Below are 21701 nucleotides of genomic sequence, written 5' to 3' on the forward strand. Positions count from 1 at the left end.
CTAAATGTAGTTACATTTCATCGATAAATTATCTTAGCGCGTGTCTTTCTTTTGTGTGGAGATCGGTTAGTTTCGCACTGATTCTCGGGTAACGCTCGTCCGTATCCGTAGTGTCCAGAGACACCAGTCACCGGCTTTTGCTATAACAGCCCAAGGGCTGTTATAGGTAGTATAATATTGTCGTTATTAGAAGTTGGACAGCATCTTCCTGTTATGAACTAGTCCTATGCTGTATTCATGAGCCGGACTTTAAAATATTTAGATGTCTTGTGCACCGGACTCTGTCCCTAAGAAAACCGAGAGCCCGCCGGCCAAGAGACGGAAGACTGACGAGATTCCCAGCAGCTCGCACAATTCAAGGGCTGTGGTAAGTGTTTTCCACGCTGGTTAAGTGATTTACGTCGAAAAAATTCCGCGCTGAATCGCGAGGAAGTGCTTTGAAATCACCAGCAATAGCTTATTGTCTAGGCCTAACTTGAACATCGTGCGGGTTGTGACTCCCTGAATAAATTAAGTCAAACCGTACTACCGAATCGTAAAAAATGACGGTATTGAATTGGTTGTTTAATCTCATTGATCGTCGCCTCTTTTTGGACTTCGTTGCGCTCACATTTATGCTATGTAGCCCTCGGCGCATCGGCGCTTAGATGTGCGACTCCTTGAGCTACTGATTATTTGGCTTCAGCTATTGTATGCCTTGCGATATTGAAATTTTTCGGTTTGATAACGCTTCAAGTGGAAACCGAGAAAAGGGAAACTCTGTCCAGCTGCCTTCTCTTTTACTCGAACAGAAGGGACAGCATCTTGCCGCAGTCCGAACACATCCACTTGCACTGACAAACTTCTGCTGAGAGCTGGAGGAAAAACTGATACACATGAGCCGATTTTCGATGAGAAGCGCTATTCCTCGCCATGACCATCATGGGTGATATAAATTGCTATTAATCGGTTAGGCGACATCTGCCCATAGTACCGAGCACTTGACACAAGCACCTGCTTACGTGAGGTACGTAGAAGTGTACACGGGTGCAGGGCATCTAAAAGTATTCCAGCCGCTCATTTTACACTATTTTCTCGTAAACTTTTTCTTTTTAGGATAGTGAATTGCATGAATTACCCCTAGCTTATCTGCTTAAGTCACAAAAGAAATACTTGCTCACACCTACTGCAGTACAGTACACCCAGCCTATGGGCCAGGTGATGCCTTCTTTTTGTGGGCCTGTCACTGGTTGCTATGGGCCAGGCCTTGGTCCGTTTATCACTGGTTCTAGGCCGGGCTCAAACCTGTGTAACCCCACTTTTTGGTAGCCACAATCAACTTTTACAGCCCACTTCGCTGGCTTCGAGTATGATGGAGTTCGTCCGCCAGTTTGCTTGCGTATATTGCATCCTATCTAGTGAAGCATCATGTTTTTGTAGTGACCTGGGAGAAACAGACCATGTACCTGGAAGGGTGACTCGGGTCTCTGGGTCAAGGATTTCCTTTTCTGGAGCTTGTAATGAGCAGATTAGGAGGAGCAGAGTGATAGCATAGGGAATGAGCAACAAGCCCACGCTGTCATGCTAACTGAATATCTCTACGTTTATGCCCAAGCAGAAGGTAATGCCAGTTATGGAACTGCTGCGTTAAACGGCACCAAAAAGAAGACCCTGCTACATGCTGTTATTGACGCACGTTTTTCTGGCTTGTTGCGCCATGTTTGCTGAAATGGAAGTGAAAATGAAACTGAAGGTTGTACGACTGCTCTTTCCATTGTGGTGATGCTTCTCCGAAGAATCATTCCATGGCACGAGCCGAGATCCAACAGCTCCCCAGAGAGCCCATAGTTTGAGGTAGCTCACGCAACACTGGGCAAATGACCAATGAAAACATGACGATATGCGTACCAGTCGGCCAATCAGGAGCCTTCCTGTGTGGCCCGCCTTTCATGCGGTCTTGACTACCACCGGTCCTGACTACCATCGACTTATTTTTCACGCCCGATGCCCAGTTATTCGGTATTCTAAAGTAACTAAAGCAACTTTTGGCTAAAAGAGGCATTTATTTGATACATTGTATTGATTCAAAGGTCCACATTTCAACAAAGTTTGAATTTGTGAAGCCATAGACACTGTCTAATTCCGAAGAATGACAGAGTCCTACAACCAAACGACTTCGCGTATGTAATTTCATGATTTCATGCACGTAATCCTGTCTCTGTCACCATGCTCGAAATATGACTGCACTCAAACGTGTACCTCACGCTCAAGCTCTTTCAAACCTTGTAGTCCTGAGAAACTGTAACAGATGATACTAAGATCTCTATGTTCAATGTTTTGTGTAAAATTTACTTTGTCCTTTCTCTAAATGAATGATGGGTTGTGTGTTTGTAACATTTTCTATGTAGTTGTATGATAGCACATGAGGCTAGTGCTTTACACCAGGGTCGGTTACCGAAGATATTATTGTTTCCGGTGACTGAAAAACTCTGCTTTTAGTTTCCATTTCTGTTTCCGTTTCTGGACGATTTTCGGTACTGGTTTCTGTTTCTCATCCAGAACTCGTACTGTCTGGTTTTGGCTTTTTCGTGTCAGATATTCTAGTTACATAATGGATGCAAAAGGACAGCCACACCAAGCACTAACACCAAAGACTTTAATGCAAAGTTTGTCACGAAGCAGGATCCTAAATCCAGTTGCTCAAAATGTCCATGATACAGGAATGGGGTTATAGCAGAACACTCCACACCAAATACAATTTCTGATTTCTGGAACTAACTTTGGAACACATTAGGTGTAGTACAGCTCTGGTTTTGCTTCAAGAGCTTGCGGATGAGATGTTTCGAAGCAACAGTTACTTCTCGGTCTCTACTCGAAGTACTAGCTGATTGATGTGGGCACTTTCAGGCTATTGTACTCCTGACTTGCCAAGAGGCATATTGTGGTTAAGTTGTCAACAGCTGAATGTGTTTCGATCCGAGCTTGGTAAGCAAAGAGTAGCTCACCGCTGCTTTCCATAGAAACGGACAGGTCAGTAGTCGGCTTAATATACATGAAACATCCAGTAATTTATCGGCTTTCTGAATTCCGGGAATCCTTTATCATTTTGCAATGTAGTCTTTTCAAGGCTGGAGGATTGGCATAAACGAGAATTGGCCAAGGCCTCAAACGCCCAGAAATTAACGAATTCAAACAACTGGAGTGGGGGTGGGGAAGAGGCGCTGATGCCAGGAAACGAACCTGCCTCACCGTGAATTATCTTCGCTTTTTGCGAAGTGAAAAAGAAACTGATACTTTGCAGTGGACTGCTTGAGCATAGCTCAAATGTTGTGGATCTTGTGGTTTATTTTCAACCATGAGGTAATTCTGTCAAGCAAGCATTATATTGGAATTGGAAGTAACACTGGGTATTCAAATGAGCTAGAAAGCTTTCGAAATATTTTTCTAAATGTTTGAGCATCTGCGACATTCATGCATCTGGTATCAAGCCGGCTTGTGTGAGTACTTGAAGAAGGAAGGAAGGACTATATAAAAAAAAACCGCGTAAGGAGTAGTTGAAATTAGGATTGTACACCACCACACACACACTCTCCACCCCGCTGACCCGACGACGCGAGGAGCGCGCGTTCTTGTCTCAATACGCACTTCCCAAGGGAATACTTTGCGGAACAATACCTGAGCGTAGTATTCTCATACCACGCGGCATGGAGAATCCCTTCATGCGTGAAATTGAGTCGTTCAGAGGACTCTGATGTTGCGATAGAATTCAACAGCAAGGCACTGGTGGGTGCTATGAACTTCAGTTGTCCTGTATTCCCGATACAAAATCCCATAATTTTTAGACCAGGTGCTTCACTAACTACTCGTTAGTGTACTTCGCGGCGCTGTGTATACTTCGTCATGAGTGCAGACGACAGGCAAAAAACGCCGATGCACGCTATTGTTCGCTGAAAACCGGTACCCATAGCAACATTGGCTGGAAGGTGGCAGTCGCGGGTTCTCGATGCGTTGGCGGCAACCTGTTCATTCGTCAGTCCGAGCGAAAGCGAAACGCACAATGACCTCCTAGTTTCCTTCTACAAGGCGTCCAACCATTTCAAACTGTGGACCGTCCCGAACCGAGCTACGTTGGTGGTGCGCGATACCCCGCAATGTTTGACGGCAGCGTCAGTCGTCGTTCGAGGTGGCCCTAAAAATACCGAACCGTCATACAAGTAGGGAGCACTTGCTCGTCTGCGAAACCGAAAGAACGTCGTCGTCTGCATTCACAATGTTTGGAGTCCGCTTGTTTCTATGGGGACGACGTGTAGCACTTCGTCTGTAAGTGACGTTGTGGGAGGCCCGCTTTCGCCGACGACTTCCGACGGTCCGCAGGTGATTACACACGCCGGATACAGTGTTTTAAACGTCAAGGTAAGCCTTGCTTCTAAGCATTTTTTTTTTTTTTTGTTAAATCCTCTCGTGCTTTCTCTCTTCGTGACGGCGGCTTTTTCCCCTCTCGCCGCGGGCGAACAGATGACGTGTAATTTTTGCTGCGGATCTTTCTCGTATTGTTCTGATAGGTAAAATCGCAGTTCCTCGTTTGTTTTGTGGGCACCTACTGTTGGCTGTCTTCGCCGGGAAGTTCTTCGCCGCAATGATTGTATGAAGTGCGAAACTGCGGTAGGGCCTGTGTTGGTGATTTCGCCTCATTCATTGCCGTAAGTTCTCGGATTACATCAGCCGATTAGCGCTTCAACGTGAGTTACTGATGCGAGCGAAGCTTTGTTTGGAGCCGATGGCCCCGGCGGCCGCGCTGAGATGTTTAAATTTGTGAACTTGTCTCTTATAAAATCACACTGTTTGTTCGTCATCCTCTTGATCGCTGTTTAACGTTCTTGGCGGGCAGGTTGCCTGCTATCGTTGCAAGACACTTCGTTAGGTGTGTCTCATTGCCAGCCGGTCTCTTATCTCGGAGCAGTATGACTGCGCCTTTTTCTGTGTGTGTGTGTGGTGATTTGGTCTCCCGTGTCAGTTGCATGTGCCATGGTCTATTTTTGGCGTTGTAGTGGAGTCCGGTCGATCGCTTGTGGTCGAGTAGCTGTGCAGTGGGCTGGAGCGGTGATAGGCACCAACGCGAAGGAATGCTGTTGCAAATCATGCATACCGATGGCGGATTGAGTCGTATCGTAGCAAATTATGGTTGAACTGTCCGAATTACCAAACGCTAGCGTATACTTGTTGACAACCTCATTTTGTTCGTGGTACCTGACCACAACTTTACATTAACTTTACACAACTTTTTGTAAGTACAGCGAAGGAATGTGTTCGATCAGTTTTTGTATGCAAGGAGGGAATATTTGACTATCTTTGTTGCTTCAGGGTGAAATGGCTCAGAATGGCTCGGTTCTACGAGACAGCGGAGATATCGATGAAGGACTCTACTCGAGGCAGCTGTGAGTATTTCCCCTGTGTCACGAGGCTGGAATTATTCATTGATTGTTTGATGGTTTATTTGTCGTGAGCAGTAATACATACGCAGCAATACAGATTTTCTGTTAGCCACAAATAATCTGTGTGTGCCTCTCGCATGACTGCAGCTTCAGAGTTTATGACGTGCGCATGTTAATCCATGTTAATCGCAGCTATGTGCTGGGCCATGATGCCATGCGACGCATGGCGTCCTCCGACGTTCTCATCTGTGGCATGCGAGGCCTGGGTGTGGAGATAGCCAAGAATATCATCCTCAGCGGCGTCAAGTCTGTCACCGTCTACGACACAGGGGTCTGCGAATTGGCCGACCTCTCCTCGCAGTTCTTCCTGTCCGAGGCCAGCCTCGGTAAAAACCGTGCGTCTGCGTGTTTGTCTTCCCTGGTGGAACTGAACACATACGTGACGGTGTCTGCCTACGATGGACCCCTCACGGAGGAATACCTGGCCAGGTTTCAGGTAAATGTTAGCCTTCGAGAAGCGCTAGAGACGCTGCTTCAAAGCGCCTGTGAAAGATTTGACCTTGAGACAAGTACCTGTGTCGGTTCTGTATTTTGAGGTCCCCACGTGTTTTCTGGACATGCAGGTGGTTGTGCTTACGGACACTGCCCTGGAAGAGCAGCTGCGGATATCTGCCTTCACTCATGCCAAAAACATCTCCCTCATTGTTGCCGACACAAGAGGCCTCTTTGGGTGGGACATATTTTCGCTTTTGCGTGAGATCAGCTTTCTTTTTTGTGATGGACCACCAGCAGCAGTCTAAGCCCCACTGTGTACTTTTTCGCACTGCAGCCAAATCTTCTGTGACTTCGGGGAATCTTTCCGAGTGGTTGACACCAACGGTGAGCAGCCTGTGTCAACCATGATTGCTTCAATAAGCAAGGCAAGTATATACATAAGACCTTCAGTCAGTCACATCAAGTCCAAGGCTTTCTGCCTAGCGTATGTTATTTGCGGAAAGACATTGTGTCCTGTGTGCAAGGTGTAAAGGTTCTTGTATCCTAGATAACCTGAAATTTGTGCAAATCTAGAAGTATGTCGGGTAAATTGAAAATTATGCAATAACTTGACTTATAAAATGGTCAGATTATGGGGGGGGGGGAATAATTGGGTGCTATTGGAGTGCTAAAAGATGGTGCTGGGAAAATCCCTGTTCCTGGTGAACTATCCCATGAGATTTGATGGGATTAGTGAGCATATAGCATTCCTCTCACATTCACGTAAACACTGCCGTCGTATCACAAAATGGAACTTGTAGTTAGATGTACCGAAATGTAATCTTAATTTGCGTGAATTGTTTTCCTCATGAACCTTGTTCACGAGTGAGATGAAGAATGTTCATTCATTTGCAGGACAAGGAAGCCGTGGTGACCTGTTTAGAAGAGACGCGGCATGGCTTTGAGGATGGAGATTACGTGGCCTTTACTGAAGTTCAAGGGATGACTGAAATCAACAGCTCTGCCCCGATGAAAGTCAAGGTTCTAGGTAAATTTGTGCAGATTTGTGTGCCATCTGGCGTGGGCTTGTTTAAAGGAGTATAGAGGGCCATCCAAAAAAATTTCAGATTAAGACATCTGATGAAAGTGTGTGTGTCATTATACAGAATAGCGCGAAAGGTTTTGATGTGTGCAATTTTTTCCCAGAAAAAAACTCACATAAACGTAGCTCCGCGCCTTCACCCTTAACTCGCCACTCCAGTTATAACGAGGATGAGGAGGTATGATGGCACGTCACCGGTGATGGCATAAGGAGACTTGTTCTGGTTTGCCGGTCAGTGGGGGTCAGCGCCTTGTCCCTTTGCCGCCGTAAACCTGTTTTGACAGTTTTCCCGGAGAATTGGGGATAGAAGGAGAGGCCGAAGCATTACCGAGCGAGGTGAAAGGCTTTATCAGAAACCCGAACAGCTGAGTAGCAGACGACAGCGGAGTAGCAGACATTTCCCTAGGCCAATCGGCGAGCGTTCTCCTTATAGCGTCAGCGCGAGGCTCCAGGCAGATCACAGGCTGGTACTGCTCTTCACCACCGTTGTGCACGGTCGCTTTTTGCGGCGTATTTTAAATTCAATTTCTGCGATAATTATGACTCTGTAGTGTAAATTACTTCGCATGGTGCATCCTACTGGCCTGCTTAACAGTTTTATAGGAAGAAAAGTGGGTGTTAAAAATGACTTCTGTGCTACTTTAATGCTTCTCTCGTCATTGCTGCACAGGGCCCTACACGTTCAGCGTTGGGGACACCACCAGTTTTGGCGACTACGTTCGCGGAGGAGTCGCCACTCAAGTTAAGATGCCCAAAGACCTCAAGTTTGTGAGTACATTTTCCGTTTATTTACTTGCGATACCTCTGGCATACCTTCCATAGAAGGAGAGGAAAAGTGCATAATGTCGCAGTATCCAGACGGAGTAGCTTAAAGGGACCTGAAATGTGGAGATTTTGGCGAATTCGAAGTACTCCACCTGCTAATTGTATTCCTGTGCACCGCGGGAGCAGTTACCATACAAAGATAGCGGGGCATGACCACCGGATACATTCCTTTGAAGCGGGTGTATGTCGTAAACATTCAGTCCACGTGGGTGCATGATTTCGGTTTGGACAAAAGACTTGTATATCTGCCGTAAGGAATTGGGTAGAGATATGGCAAAGTGCAAATTCTCAACGACGGGAGAAAGAGATTATGCGACACACACAGCATCTAGGAATTGTTCGGTACACAGCAACTCTCAAATAGTAATTGTAATAGTAATAATAATAATAGTTACCGAAGTACCCAATAGGCCACAGGCAGAGACCTTCTCTGATGACGAAGGCAGCTCGGAGAGGAAAAAATGCTCCGGAAACCATACAGACAATCAACGGCTACACTTCCGCTAGGGTTCTCTGTTAACGATTAGATACTATCTTAGCTCCAGGTCAAATTAAAACGTATTTCACAATGAAGTTTGCAAACCGTCCACCAGTCGGCAGCACCTGTGTTGAACGCCACAGCCAGTTCGCCTTACAGACTGGTCATAGCAGCCGCCATTCACAGGTGTGGTTGTTCACTGTTTCAGTGGTTTTCAACTTCACATTTCACAGGGTGAATGCTTCAGTACAGAGGAACAAATTGAAAATGGTTGTAGGCTTTTTGTAGGCTTCCATGGACCTTTTAAACTGCGCAAGAAAGCTGTACGATGAGGAATCTGTGTCATCCTGGCATGTGTAGACAACAGAAACAGCTGAAACAAGAGGCAGGGTGTCAGTGGCTGGCTACATACGGCAGTAAATGGCAGTAATTTAATGGCAGTAAATACAGCAGTAAATTCCGTTCTGGTCCTTAATAGCGAGGAATGAAGGAATATTTCGGGCAGTTCGTTAGGAAGGGCACCGTGCCATGTGTTTACGTTGTTTTCAGCCGCAAGCTTGCATGCTTGGGAAACGTTCATATAATTCGTCCGAATGCAGGTTTAGTTGTTGACAATAGACCAAAATAGTTTTTGCCATTTAATTTTATTTCTAATTGTTTAAGGAAGAAAGACCTCCTCATATAAACTCTCATCCTAGTTCTCACCTGGTTCCCTAACTATGAATGAATGCGCTCTGTGCAGAAACCACTTAAGGAAGCTCTAGAAGTTCCGGAGTTCCTGATCTCCGACTTCAGCAAAATGGATCGGCCCCCACAGCTCCACTTGGGCTTCCAAGCTCTTCAGATGTTCCAGCAGAAGCACGGCCACCTGCCTGGTCCGTGGAACAAGGTGGGTAGACGCACGATTAGTGGAAAGAGGGCGGCTTAAACATTCCGTCCATGCAGGCTGATGCGGCAGAGCTGTTGACCCTGGCCAAAGAACGCAACGGAACGACCACTACGAAGCTGAACGAGTTGGACGAGAAGCTGTTGAGCACCCTATCGTACGTGTCCGCTGGCAGCCTCTCTCCCATGCAGGCAGTCATCGGTGGCATTGCTGCGCAGGAGCTGATGAAGGTATTTATAGCACAGTTGTATCAGTAATTGAATTACAACCGCATGCTCATCAAAAGCAATTAAGTTATAGTTACGATTACAAAACTATAATTGCGCGTCTGCTCCTGCAACTGTTTGTTCATGAGTAGACGCTGAAGTTTTCGGGTTTTATATTTTTCCAAATTCGGGGGGTAGAAATTGGATCAATACATTGATGTCGAAAATTCATGCAAATTCGCGCAGAACAATTACCATCAAACTGAGTTCGGGGAGAAATCTGGCATTATTGTAGAATAACCGTTCACTGTACCGTTTATCCAGAGTGCCAGAAGTAAGGGGCAGTCGCATATTTTGTGAGAAACTAGTATGTCGATGCCTCGAGGTACCTAGCCTAGGTGCAGTTTTGCAGGTAGAAATCGGGTTTAACCCTAGATAGGTGAACCTCAATTCGGGATGCAAATTCGGGGGAAAATGGGGTTTAACCCTAAAACATCAGCGTTTATTCATGAGTTAAATGCATTGTCCTGTGCAGGCATGCAGTGGCAAGTTTATGCCCATCCAGCAGTGGTTTTACTTCGACGCTCTGGAGTGTCTGCCACACGGTGGAGAAGTGAGCGAGGCCGACGCCAAAGCCATGGTACGCAATTCACGCAATCTCCCGGCTCGTTGCTAAGCAGCTTCTTGGAATTTCAGATAAACACGAGGTACGGCTCCCAGGCCATGGTCTTTGGAGCGGAGGTTCAGAAGAAATTGGGATCTCAGAAGTACTTTCTCGTACGTAGCACATCGTCTTTATAGGTTTTAATTAATTTTTTATTAATTAATTTTTTTTTTTTTTTTATCACACAGGTTGGTGCTGGAGCTATTGGCTGTGAGCACCTCAAAAACTTTGCAATGATGGGTCTAGGTGCAGGAGACGGCAACATCTACATTACGGACATGGACATCATCGAGCGGTCCAACCTCAACAGGCAGTTCCTCTTCCGTCCGTGGAACGTCGGAGTAAGTGTTTTCTACTTTTTCGCGCGGAATGGACGTGAGTTTGTTGTGCCGCTGCTGCACGAACATTCCAGTGGTCGTTGAAATGAATGACGATTGAACCGAGTAGTTGATCAGCTGCTGACGCACGACCATTTTCAATTAACAGCATCACTGAAACAACAAATTTAATGAAAAGTTATAAAACTTCAGGGTAACAGTTAATTTACTTCTCTACTCTGGACACCACACAGGGCCGTACAGAAATGTGTAATGAATTAGTAGCTGCATCTTATTAGGTTGTGGTGCCTTGTTATCGACTGCTGTTCCACCAGCATCCATCTGTGCACAGAAGTGCAAAAGTTGATTGTGTTGCTGTGCCTTCTATGACTGGGACAGATAAGCAGGATGTCCTGTTGAATCTTGGTACTATCACTTTTAATGGATCGTTAATGCCCACAGTAGTAGAAGTGTTCTGTTCATACGATTGAAGTGAGCACTGTGGACAATGTGGGAAGATTAAAAAGCCTTTGTTTTTGCATGTCAGAACCTTGTCTGTGGGTTTTGTCATAGCCCAAACTTTGGCACATTTCACTAATGGGGTATGAGGCTTCTTTATGAGTTCTTGAGTACAATGTCTTGTTACCAAAAGAAAACAGCAAGGAACTAGGTAGTCTGAAGTGAAGTCTCACAGTGCTGTGCTGTATTGTAGACAAGTTATATATTAGACCTTGTGTTTGTGGGTTCTTCTGGCATTTCCGATGAACATGAGATGCCCAGCAGCTGCGCTCAACACACAGTGCTTAGCGTTTTCCGATGCCAGTATTGGTAGCAGAATTTGCAATTCAGCAAGCTTTTTGTTTTACTTTCTTTTTTTCTGAAGTCGTGATGATGCAAATTTGAGGGTAAATATACGTATAACCGTGAAGCGCAAGTCTGCACACATAATGAGTACCAAAATTGTTTTATGCATCGTGTTTTCCTTCACTATAGACCCCTGTTTGCTAAAACTTATGTTGATTATACAATGAACCCTCGTTAATATGACCCCCGATAATCTGACATTCGCGCTTTACGAACATGCTTCTGGGGAACAATGCAGTGAAACCTTTGCAAATCCCCCCCGTTAATATGACAATTCCGCATTATGACCAAAATTTTCGGGAATGACCATGGTCATAATAACGAGGGTTCACTGTATATGATATATGTCGATTATGTTGCGTGCCACCCAGCATGTTCAAGTGTCAACCTCTCTAGGAGCATTGGATCGAGACGCCTGACAGCAGTGTAGTCTTGACCATGGTGCTCAAGGTGTTCAAGGGCCGCTGGTTTTAACGGTAGTTAGAATGCTAGTGTGGCAGTTGTATCATATGTGTCACTCCCTCTGAGCAATGTGGTTAATCTCCAGTGCTAACTCGTCATTGCAGAAGCTGAAGTCCCGCACGGCCGCGGCAGCTGTGAAGGCCATGAACCCCAAAGTTAGGATCGTGGCCCATGAGAACCGTGTTGGACCAGAAACGGAAAGTATCTACAATGACGACTTCTTCGAGGCTCTCGACGGAGTAACCAATGCACTTGACAATGTTGATGCCCGTACGTACTCGCATTTTTTAAGTCTCACTGTGAAATCTATTGTGTGATGTGTACGCCTGCTTTCCTGCTAAGATGAAGTCGGCGGTGTATGAGAGCCCTGTGTTTTCGGGTTTTATGATATTTGAAAATCTGGTAAAAATCTGGCTTTATTTCATGAGCCATGAAACCGGGTGATATCGGGTAGATTTTCGGGCAGTAAATAGAGAAAGCTTCTCACATTTTTGATTGACAGAATATGAGGAACAGCTGTGCTGAGTGTCCAATGCTTAGCGTTCTCCAGTGCCCGTATTGGTGGCTGAATTGGCACTGTTCATTCAAGTTCATTTCAGTTTTTTTTTTTTTTTGGGGGGGGGGGGGGGGGTGAGGGGGGATTTACTCCAAGTGGTGATGATGCAAATAGGGGGTAAAAATTTGATTTATCCTAAAACACTGGCCCTATGTTGATCACACTTATGCTTTATCTTTTCAAAATCCTGGTGATAAAAATTAGAAGAGCCGTAAAACAGGTTGAAATCTGGTGATATCGTAGGAAAGGGCATATTTTGGAGTGGAATGTAAATTAAAACGCTGTTTTTCACATTTTATACGCACACCACATGCTGAATGGCAGAGCTGAGTGTGAAGTATTAAAACATTCTCCAATGCCTCTATAAGTGGCTGAATGTGCACTTCGACGAATGCAGTTCCCAGGGTTTTTAGGCTTTACCCAAAGCGACGACAATGCATGTTCGGTGTCAATAACCCAAGAACTCAAAGCTCTACTTACGGTGTGTAATCTGTGGCGTGCAGGAATACACTGATATGGCTTTATGATTAGCTACAGTTTGCCACTACAGTAGAATCTCGATGATGCGAATCTCACGGGGTAGCGGAAAAAATTCGTATAAGACGAATTAAAAATAAAAATTGAGGCAAGAAAATAGACAGTGACTGTTCATTTTCTGTTACTGTCAGTGAAAGAGGTCGGTCGTAACGCTCTTGTGTCTCCGTTTCTGGTCAATGCTGCCCAAATTCGCGAGATGATTCAAAAGGCCCAGCACGTGCTTTCCACCCGCGAGTTGCGAGGCAGTGTTCTAAAGCGAGCTTCTCCTAAAGCACGCAGGCGTTAGGTGAAGCGGAATGGTGACGCGTAGTGTTGCCAGAAGTTGTCCTGCTATGTTCCCTAGTTCCCTCCACGAGTTCTGATCGCTGCTTTCCCAAGCCAGTGCGATGTCACACAGCTTCGCGTTTTTTTTTAGCATCTTTTTTTTTTCTTTTGCTACACGCGGGGTGACGCGCGACTTTTCGGGGACGCGCTATTTACGTCGTCCCTCGTTTAACGAGGTATCCTGTATAACGACGGAATTCGCAATTACCGTCAGTATCGCTATGCGCGGATTTCACTGTACTTATGTGTTTGTTGGCATTGTGCCAGGAATCTACATGGACCGTCGCTGTGTGTACTATCGTAAGCCCCTGCTGGAATCGGGCACGTTGGGCACCAAGGGCAACGTACAGGTGGTGATCCCTCACCTGACCGAGTCTTACTCCTCATCTCAGGACCCACCCGAGAAGTCCATCCCCATCTGTACCCTCAAGAACTTCCCCAATGCCATCGAACACACGTTACAGGTAGGTTGGGATGCCTTGTTATCGACGGTACGTTTTGACCAGTATCCAGCCGTGCATAGAAGTGCTGACGTTGATGGCGCTGTCTCCTTCCGTGACTGGTGCGGATAAGCAGGATGTCTCGTTGATAGAGCTGGGCGAATAGCAAAATTTTCGTTGGGAATAGTTTACGAAAATTTTGCTTACAATGCGAATCGAATTCGAATAATCGGAAAAGGTCCAGTTTGAATAATTTCCAATACCTTTCGGTGAAATATTTTGTGGTGTTCTCTCATTAAATGATGTTTTGGTCCAAACGTGTGAACCTTTTCAACCAGGCATAACGTATCGTAAGAGAAGAGTCCCTCTGTGTTGTGTACGGTAGACTGCATTAGTGGGATGAACTGCATTGAGAGTTAGTCAACATGTTCCATGCAGCCTGCTTTGTGTGCATCTCCTAATTTTTATGTTTACATTGTGAATTTCATGTACTTTTTTTAGGAAACTGCACACATTTCCCTCTGTTACGGAACGTAACTCTGGAAGTTATGAGTACATTTACTGGAAACTGCAATGTCCAGGGTACAGTGTTGACCATGAGCTCACAAAATTTGTAGTCGTAGACTATAGTGACAGCGAACAGCGTAAAGCGTAGCTCGAGTGTAACGAGGTGGAGCGGACTTGCAGAATGGTGATAGTGATACCTAGCCTCGGTACTATTAGAAAAGTATTCGAAAACTTGAAATACTGAAAATGGGTTGCTAATATCATTTGAATAGCATCTGGTATTCGTTTCATATTCGAAATTTCAAATATTCGCTCAGCTCTAGCTGTTGAGTCTTCCTCTCTCTCTCAATGGATTGTTATGCCCACAATAGTAGAAGTGTTCCTTTCACATGATTGAAGTGAGCACTGTGGACAATGTGGGAATATAAAAAAAAAGCCTTTGTTTTTGCATGTCAGAACCTTGTTTGTGGGTTTTGCCATAGCCCAAACTTTGGCACACTTCACCAATGGTGTATGGGTAGAGCCCCTAGCTTTCTGCGATTCAGCGAAATTTTACGGAATTGGCCATGTCTCGCGGAGCCTGCTGTTTTCCTCAGGATTTCTTTTTCTTTTTTTTTTTTCCTCTTTGTGTAATATGCGATGTGCGTAATACAGAATTGTCAGGATTTCAATCTGCGACATTTTTGCAATTGCAAATTTGTATTATTTGCATTTTTATAATTTGTATTTGCATTTGTAAATACAGCTTCGCAGAAATGTTAATTTTCCATACCGTAGGGGGCTTTATGTGAGGGCTTGAGTACAGTGCCCCATTACAGAAAGAAAACAGCCGGGAAATAGTCGTGTGGTGGCCTTTGTTACAGTCTGTCTCATGGTGGTCTCACACTACTGTGTCGTACGTGACAAGTTTATTTTGGAAGTGTGTGTTAGTCCGGTGAATGTGATATTTGCTCATATAAGGGGTTGACCCCACAGCATGCGAACTGGAGAGTATAAGAAATGACTCGAAGCATAGGTGGTTCTATATACATTTAAGAGAACGAAAGAGCACTTCGAGAACAAAAGAGCATTTTTGTGATGCCTTTACTTTGTTTACTTTTACTTTACAACCTTTACTTTACTTGTACATACACCGATGCCGGAAGCTGCGTCATCGTGCTAGTTTTTGCTACGTACTTTCCTCATGATTGTAATTCATCCTTCTTTGGGCAAAAATGTCCCTAATTATGGGAGAACATTTCCGAAACAAAGGGTCAAACTACATTACGATAAATGCTGTAGTTTTCATTAAGAAGTTTTTTTACACCAGCAATAGAGGATGCGAGCCAGTGAGCGCAGAGTTGCTGGGGGTCTAGAAATTGTGCGACTTGCTCAGTTCGCCTGGCACAGGAAATATTCGAGGAATTTTTATGGTATCCTCCTTCGTTTGCAGTGGGCGAGAGATGAATTTGAAGGGGTATTCAAGCAGAATGCCGACAATGCCATGCAGTATCTGAAGTACGTATCTCATTCCTCTTAATTACCGTCGTAGAGCGTGACTTTGGAAGTGACGCGTTTAATTTGCTTCCGCTCAGGGACCCACGGTTCATGGAGAAGACGATGAAGCTGCCCGGGAACCAACCAGTATGTTCATTAGTCTCTATGTAGTTGCATTCAAAGTCAATATTTGGGGCTGTTTCTGTCTTTAGCTGGAGGTGTTAGAGTCGGTAAAGCAAGTTCTGGTGGACGAGAGGCCGCAGTCGTTTGCGGACTGCATTGCGTGGGCAAGGCTCCGGTTCCAGGACCAGTACAACAACCAGATCCGACAGTTACTTTTCAACTTCCCTAAGGACCAGGTGAGTCCCGCTTTAAAGGCTAGTCTTAAAATGCTTGTCTCGTATTAAGAAAAGGCAGATCCTTCGAGTTCTGGTCTGGGTATATCGAATTAGGGTATACTTGGGGCCGTGTGTTTCCGGATTTTGTTTTTTGTAAACCAGGGGGTAAAAATCGGGTATTATTTCAGGAGCTTTAAAACGGTAAAATTGGGCGATACCGGATGGGAAAGTGGATTTCTGGGTGGGGAGTATAAAAGAGCGTTTCTCGCATTTTAGGTTGACACGATGCGGTTAACAGCTGTGCTGAATGTCAAATGCCGTCTTCTCCGGTGCCCGTATTGTGGCTGAAGTTAGTTTTCGGGTTTTATCGGGTTTTACCCTACAACACGGGGCCCTAGATATACGTAGTTCTGTTACGTGAACAGAGTTGTACAGAAGCAATACTGAAGCGTGCACCGTTTCGTTATCAGGTAACAAGCTCGGGAGCTCCATTTTGGTCTGGACCTAAGCGATGCCCCCACCACCTGGAGTTTGACCCGAAAGACGTAAGCGACCCCAATCTTTTAATGTGGTTTCCCAAGCTTCACAGAGCACCCACCCCCCGTTTTGCAGCCCCTGCACATGGATTACATTGTGGCCGCTGCCAATCTGCGTGCTGCCATGTATGGCCTTCAGGGCAGCACGAACCTCGAAGAGATAACCAACGTCCTAGCGTCTGTCAAAGTGCCTAAGTTTGAACCACGTTCGGGCATCCGCATTGCCGTCACCGAGGCCGAGGCCCAAATGGAACAGGCTGCCACTGGTGAGCATATTACGAATTATTAAAGGCTCCGCTCAGAGCTGTCGACTGATTTAGAGGCTGGTGTTGTATTCGAGTATAAGTTTCGCGTAGATGCCACATGCAGAGTTTCATCCCGCCGAGTGTCGTAGTCCTTGAAATAAGAAAAACGAACCGCATGTTGATGTCTCACGGTGATGTAAGCACGAACTACCAAACCTTGGCAAATGTCACAGGGTGTTGTGACGATTGAGGACGGTGTTGAGATGTAATAAAATGTAACCAAAAAGGTTTTTCTGGAATCTGTACCTCGATTGCCTGGCAGAACAAAAACCAGAGGTTACAAATGGTGATGTCACGGCAGCCAAAGCGCCGGTTAAAAATTCCGTTATACATAACTGGCTGCAAATTTAATGGAAATACATTGCACTGTGTCTGTGAGCATCATAAGAGAGCATGTGGCACCCTTCATTTAGCTTTGCTCTTTGTCCAGACTGCTGAGTTGATATATTAGATAATTGTTCTGCCCACAATAGTAGAAGTGCTTCCTTTGCCCAATTGAAGCGAGCGCTGTGGACAGTGTGGGAAAATTAAGAAAATGTTGCCCTTGTTTTTGCACGTCAGATCCTCGATTATGGGTTCTGTCATATCCCAAACTCTGGCACACTTCTCTAGTATTTTTTATCATACCTGCGGGACTCTTAAAAAGGCATTAAATAAGCGTACGAGGCGCACTTTTTTAAATGCATTGCGATACCTTGCTGACAGTTAAAGTTTTCAAAAAATTGGTGTCGCAAAAAAGTAAATAATGGCTCCAAACTGACTGAATATTCGCTGCACTCTTTCGCCCTCATGCCCAGCCCTGCGATGGCCTGGCGACAATAGCGACACGTCATTTCGACGTCGCCCATCATCAGCCGTTTAGAATGCGGGACGCTTGTACATTAATCTCGTTTTAATATCCAGAAGTAAGGTCAATTCTATATAATATATATATATAATATAATACTATTCAATAAAGATCAGAAGTGGAGACTGTGCTTCTACAGGACAAGGAATAAAAGGGGGACTTCATTAAAAACTAAGAGGGGGGGGGGTACGTTTCGACAGCAGCGATGTCTTCAACAGGAATGGGATATTATGGTGACGCAAGACAATTGCAAAGAATGAATTGTCTTGCGTCACCATAATATCCCATTCCTGTTTAAGACAGCGCTGCTGTCGAAACGTCGAATACCCCCTCTTAGTTTTTAATAAAGTCCCCCTTTTATTCCTTGTCCTGTAGAAGCACCGTCCCCACTTCTGATCTTTATTGAATACCTTTATTTTTCGTGGTCAACCGCATTGGTTTATTTCAACTTATATAATATATATATAATATAAGGATATCGTGAGCTACAGTCTTTCATTGAGCATAATAATTGGAGAATGCTCGTTGACCTGTTTTGTGCCCCTTTAAGGTGTACTGTGAAGCTGGGGTCATTTTTGCTCATCAACTTTCCAACTTCAGACACTGACAGATTGAGCACCATCCAGCAAGACCTTCTATCACCTGCAACCCTGGGGTCTCAAGTTAAGCTTTGCCCCCTGGACTTCGAGAAGGACGACGACACAAACTTCCACATGGACTTCATCGTGGCAGCCTCAAACCTGCGCGCTGCAAACTATGACATTCCGCCGGCAGACCGCCACCGCAGCAAGCTCATCGCTGGCAAGATCATCCCCGCCATTGCAACCACGACGGCACTTGTGTCCGGTCTAGTGTGTCTCGAACTGTACAAGGTATGTCTGCACCACTGGGTCTGTGGGGGAGGGCTGTTTTTCTAGGGTAAATTTGTTTTAAAATACGTTACAGTAGCAGACTTGATTTTTTTGGCCGCCGATTATTCGGACTTGCGCAATGCTTCGAACTCTCGCAGTGAACCGTGACCTAAACCATAGGACTAATATGTTTTTACTACAGTTTCTCTGGGCAGAGAGAAGTCGTAAAACATAATTTTCCAGGCTATAAAACACTTGCAGACAAGCACCAGTGAGCACTGCGGTGAAATGAAACTGCCATTTTAGATTGGTGTAAAAATCGGGTCTTATTTCGGGAGCTGTGAAACCGTAAAATCGGGCGATATCAGATGGAAAATAAAAAAACAGCGCTTCACACATTTTAGATTGGCATAAGATGCAGAACTGCTGTGCTGAATGTACAACCATTCGTTTTCTCCAATGCCCGTATTTGTGACTGAATTAACACTTTGCAGGGTTCTTCTTTTTTTTCTTTTTTTTTCTTCCTTTTTTTTCGTTTTACCGCAAGTGATGATGCATATATTGGGGGGAAGGGTAAAAACGGATTTTACCCTAAAACACAGGGCCCTAATGATACTGTCACTCGAACTGCAAAACAGGCGTGGAAAGAAATGCTGTACAGACATGCTATGAACAAACATGACAAAGTTCGCTAACACAGCATGCTTTCGAATGTCAGCACAATTGCGCTGGGAGAAACCCAGCCGTCCACAGTAGGGCTGTCGTTAGTAATGCTCCCGCGTAATTTGGCACCCTCAACTTATCTGACCTTCTTGGGGAGAAAAAATATACAAAGGGCAAAAAAGTGTGTAGACATGGTATATTTCTATAGTTGTATATATCTGGGGCTGTTTAAACAGTTAGTATTTTAAAATTGATTTCATTCTGCCTGTTATCCAAAGTGGAGGGGGGACCCAAGTGACCAAACGTGTTTGATTTGTGGCTGCAACTGCTCATGTTTATTTGCAGCTGGTACAAGGCCACAACAAGTTAGAGCTCTACAAGAATGGCTTTGTCAACTTAGCCTTGCCCTTCTTTGGTTTCTCGGAACCCATACCAGCACCAAAGCAGAAGGTTTGTTCCTGACAAACTTGTCCAGACTTACAGACCTAGGCCGGATTAAAAAAATCTTTTTTTTTCATCTCCCTTTCCCTCTCTTGCACAGTATTACGACCACGAGTTCACACTGTGGGACCGCTTTGAAGTGAAGGGCGAAATGAAGCTAAAGGAATTCTTAGAATACTTCAAGGTAAGCTTTCATTTGGGGCTGCATATTCATTAGTGGGGTGGCAGACTCCACAAGCGATACCTTGTGATAACACATACCCAATTTGCCTTCAGGAAAAACATGGTCTGGAGATCACCATGCTGTCTCAAGGGGTGTGCATGCTGTATTCATTCTTCATGGCAAGTAACAAGCGCAAGGAGAGGCTCGAACAATTGTAAGCTTCTTTCTTGTTCTAATGGTTGGCACTCTCTTTGTCTGATTTCTTTAAAGGGGCACTAAAATGCAAAAGCAAGTTTACTTGAAGTAAACTTGCTTTTTATGTTACACGCTATGTTAACTTCGTACTTGTTATCATAATTCAAAACTTTGATTCCATTACGGAGCTACAATCGAAATTATACCGGGCACTTTCTTGCTTCGGCGCTAAGAAGTGAACATCGTTTCAGCTCGTGCATTGGTATTTTTAGTCCACGTTACACGTGCCACGCCATGAAGCAGTCCCGGTGAAAAACAGTGCGCGTTGGGGTCACTCCAGGGGTCACTCAGCGAGTGATATTCACCTGGGAGGGTGACTGAGCACTCCTCAATGCCACAGTGCAAGCCAGTGAATTATAATGAATTCACTGGCTTGCACTGTCCGAACGATGCACAGCTACCCAGAGCTGACGAGCCGCAAACACGGCGAAACACGTGTCCTCTGGTGCTGTCGCATCGTTCCATGAGTATCTGTTTCTCTGCGTGCAGCCATAGAAGCCATCTTAATCTGTAATTTTGAATTTCAAACACATCTAGTATCATTTGCTTTTTTCCCCCTCAATATATATATATCATTTGAGAGGAAGTTGTTTTTGCATTTTAGTGCCCCTTGAAAGGTGTTCAGATGAGTCAAGTGTGTAAAGGAGAGTGCTAAGTCTATGCCTATATATATATCTGTCTATAAAAATACCTTGCTGGTGTGTTAAAATAGAAATTAAGATGGGGAAACACTAAGGGCCCCGAGACAGCACTACACATAAATGTATTTACTCACATAATTTGCACACTTTTTCTCCCAAAACAAGTGTTGGAAAAGTTGGGGTGCGCAAATTGTGTGTGTAAATACGGTATGTGATACATGAATGTATCGACATAATGTATTGGGCAGTATAATATTGTATTGTATAATGTATACTGCAGTTAAGAATACTCTGCTGTGCAGTGAATAAGACTGAAAAAGTTCCAAAAGTGTACTCTTGTGGGAATTCCCTTGTGAGTGAGTTGTTAAATCAGGTTGTTCCGCGATCATCATATCCCTGACAATAAGCCCTGGCACTTCAACATGATTAGGGTCACTGTAATTGTTTTTCCTACATAGCAGTTCAAAACGTGTTGTTGCACACTTTGGTGTCACCAAGCAACCTTTGCCATTCCAGGATGAGCGAGGTCGTACGTAACGTCTCCCAGAAGCCAATCGAGCCCCACGTGAAGGCCCTGGTGTTTGAGTTGTGCTGCAACGACGACCAAGGAGAAGACGTGGAAGTTCCGTACGTCCGCTACCTGCTTCCTCCACGTTGACGTCTCTCCAGGTGCCATTCTGTCGCATCCTGCTCTGGAAGACGAGAGACTATGGAAGTTCGGGTACTAGGGTGACATTTTTTTTTTACCCACAAATCTTCCGTTTCTGTATTCTCGACTGACGAGAGGTGCGCTCAAATGCCGGAAGCTTTTTTTTTCTTGCACACACCTGCAAAGTAAAGCTTTCCTGTATAACTTACTTTGTGTCCGCTAATTTTTATAACCCAGTTATGAGACCTACGCAAAATTTAATTTAAAAGAAGTAGGAAGGAACAGTTCGCAAAGAAAAGCCTGCGATTGATTCTACAATGCAAGGCAAAGGAAGGTGTTCCGCGATGAAGTATTTGTTCTGTGAGAAATAAATTTGAATGAAAAACGCTTGGCTTTGACTTTCAATTTGCAAGAATATGCTTTTTCTTTCTCAGAACATGCATGTGTGAAAATGCTATTGTCCAATAAGGAATTCCATTTGGA

The 21701-nt window shown here is 44.8% G+C and overlaps 1 protein-coding gene across 5 annotated transcripts; it reads left to right on the top strand.

Moving 5' to 3' along the window:
* Positions 1-93: 93 nt before the first annotated feature.
* On the top strand, positions 94-21605 carry LOC135388075 (ubiquitin-like modifier-activating enzyme 1). 5 transcript variants are annotated; one of them, XM_064617379.1, is made up of 25 exons: positions 94-166; positions 263-367; positions 5341-5414; positions 5604-5907; positions 6035-6141; positions 6241-6331; positions 6801-6933; positions 7658-7755; positions 9033-9179; positions 9236-9406; positions 9918-10022; positions 10079-10159; positions 10235-10387; positions 11794-11959; positions 13374-13570; positions 15486-15550; positions 15628-15676; positions 15742-15888; positions 16338-16412; positions 16480-16669; positions 18156-18427; positions 19415-19519; positions 19611-19694; positions 19787-19887; positions 21086-21605. In XM_064617379.1, the coding sequence occupies exons 2-25, from the start codon at positions 263-265 to the stop codon at positions 21225-21227; spliced, it is 3162 nt and encodes a 1053-aa protein (XP_064473449.1). In that variant the 5' UTR covers positions 94-166; the 3' UTR covers positions 21228-21605. The 5 variants fall into 5 exon arrangements, with proteins under 5 accessions (XP_064473449.1, XP_064473448.1, XP_064473450.1 ...); XM_064617378.1 differs by lacking the exons at positions 94-166; positions 263-367 and adding an exon at positions 3989-4392; XM_064617380.1 differs by lacking the exons at positions 94-166; positions 263-367 and adding an exon at positions 4514-4641.
* The last annotated feature ends 96 nt before the right edge of the window (positions 21606-21701 follow it).

The sequence above is a fragment of the Ornithodoros turicata genome, chromosome 3, assembly GCF_037126465.1.
Source record: "Ornithodoros turicata isolate Travis chromosome 3, ASM3712646v1, whole genome shotgun sequence".
Lineage (NCBI taxonomy): Eukaryota > Metazoa > Arthropoda > Arachnida > Ixodida > Argasidae > Ornithodoros > Ornithodoros turicata.

Coding starts and splice junctions, on each gene's coding strand:
- LOC135388075 (XM_064617378.1), top strand. CDS start 4,273: ATGGGGACGACGTGTAGCACTTCGTCTGTAAGTGACGTTGTGGGAGGC. Junction 10,160..10,234: donor GATCTCAGAAGTACTTTCTC/GTACGTAGCACA, acceptor TTTATCACACAG/GTTGGTGCTGGAGCTATTGG. Junction 15,889..16,337: donor TCAACTTCCCTAAGGACCAG/GTGAGTCCCGCT, acceptor TTTCGTTATCAG/GTAACAAGCTCGGGAGCTCC.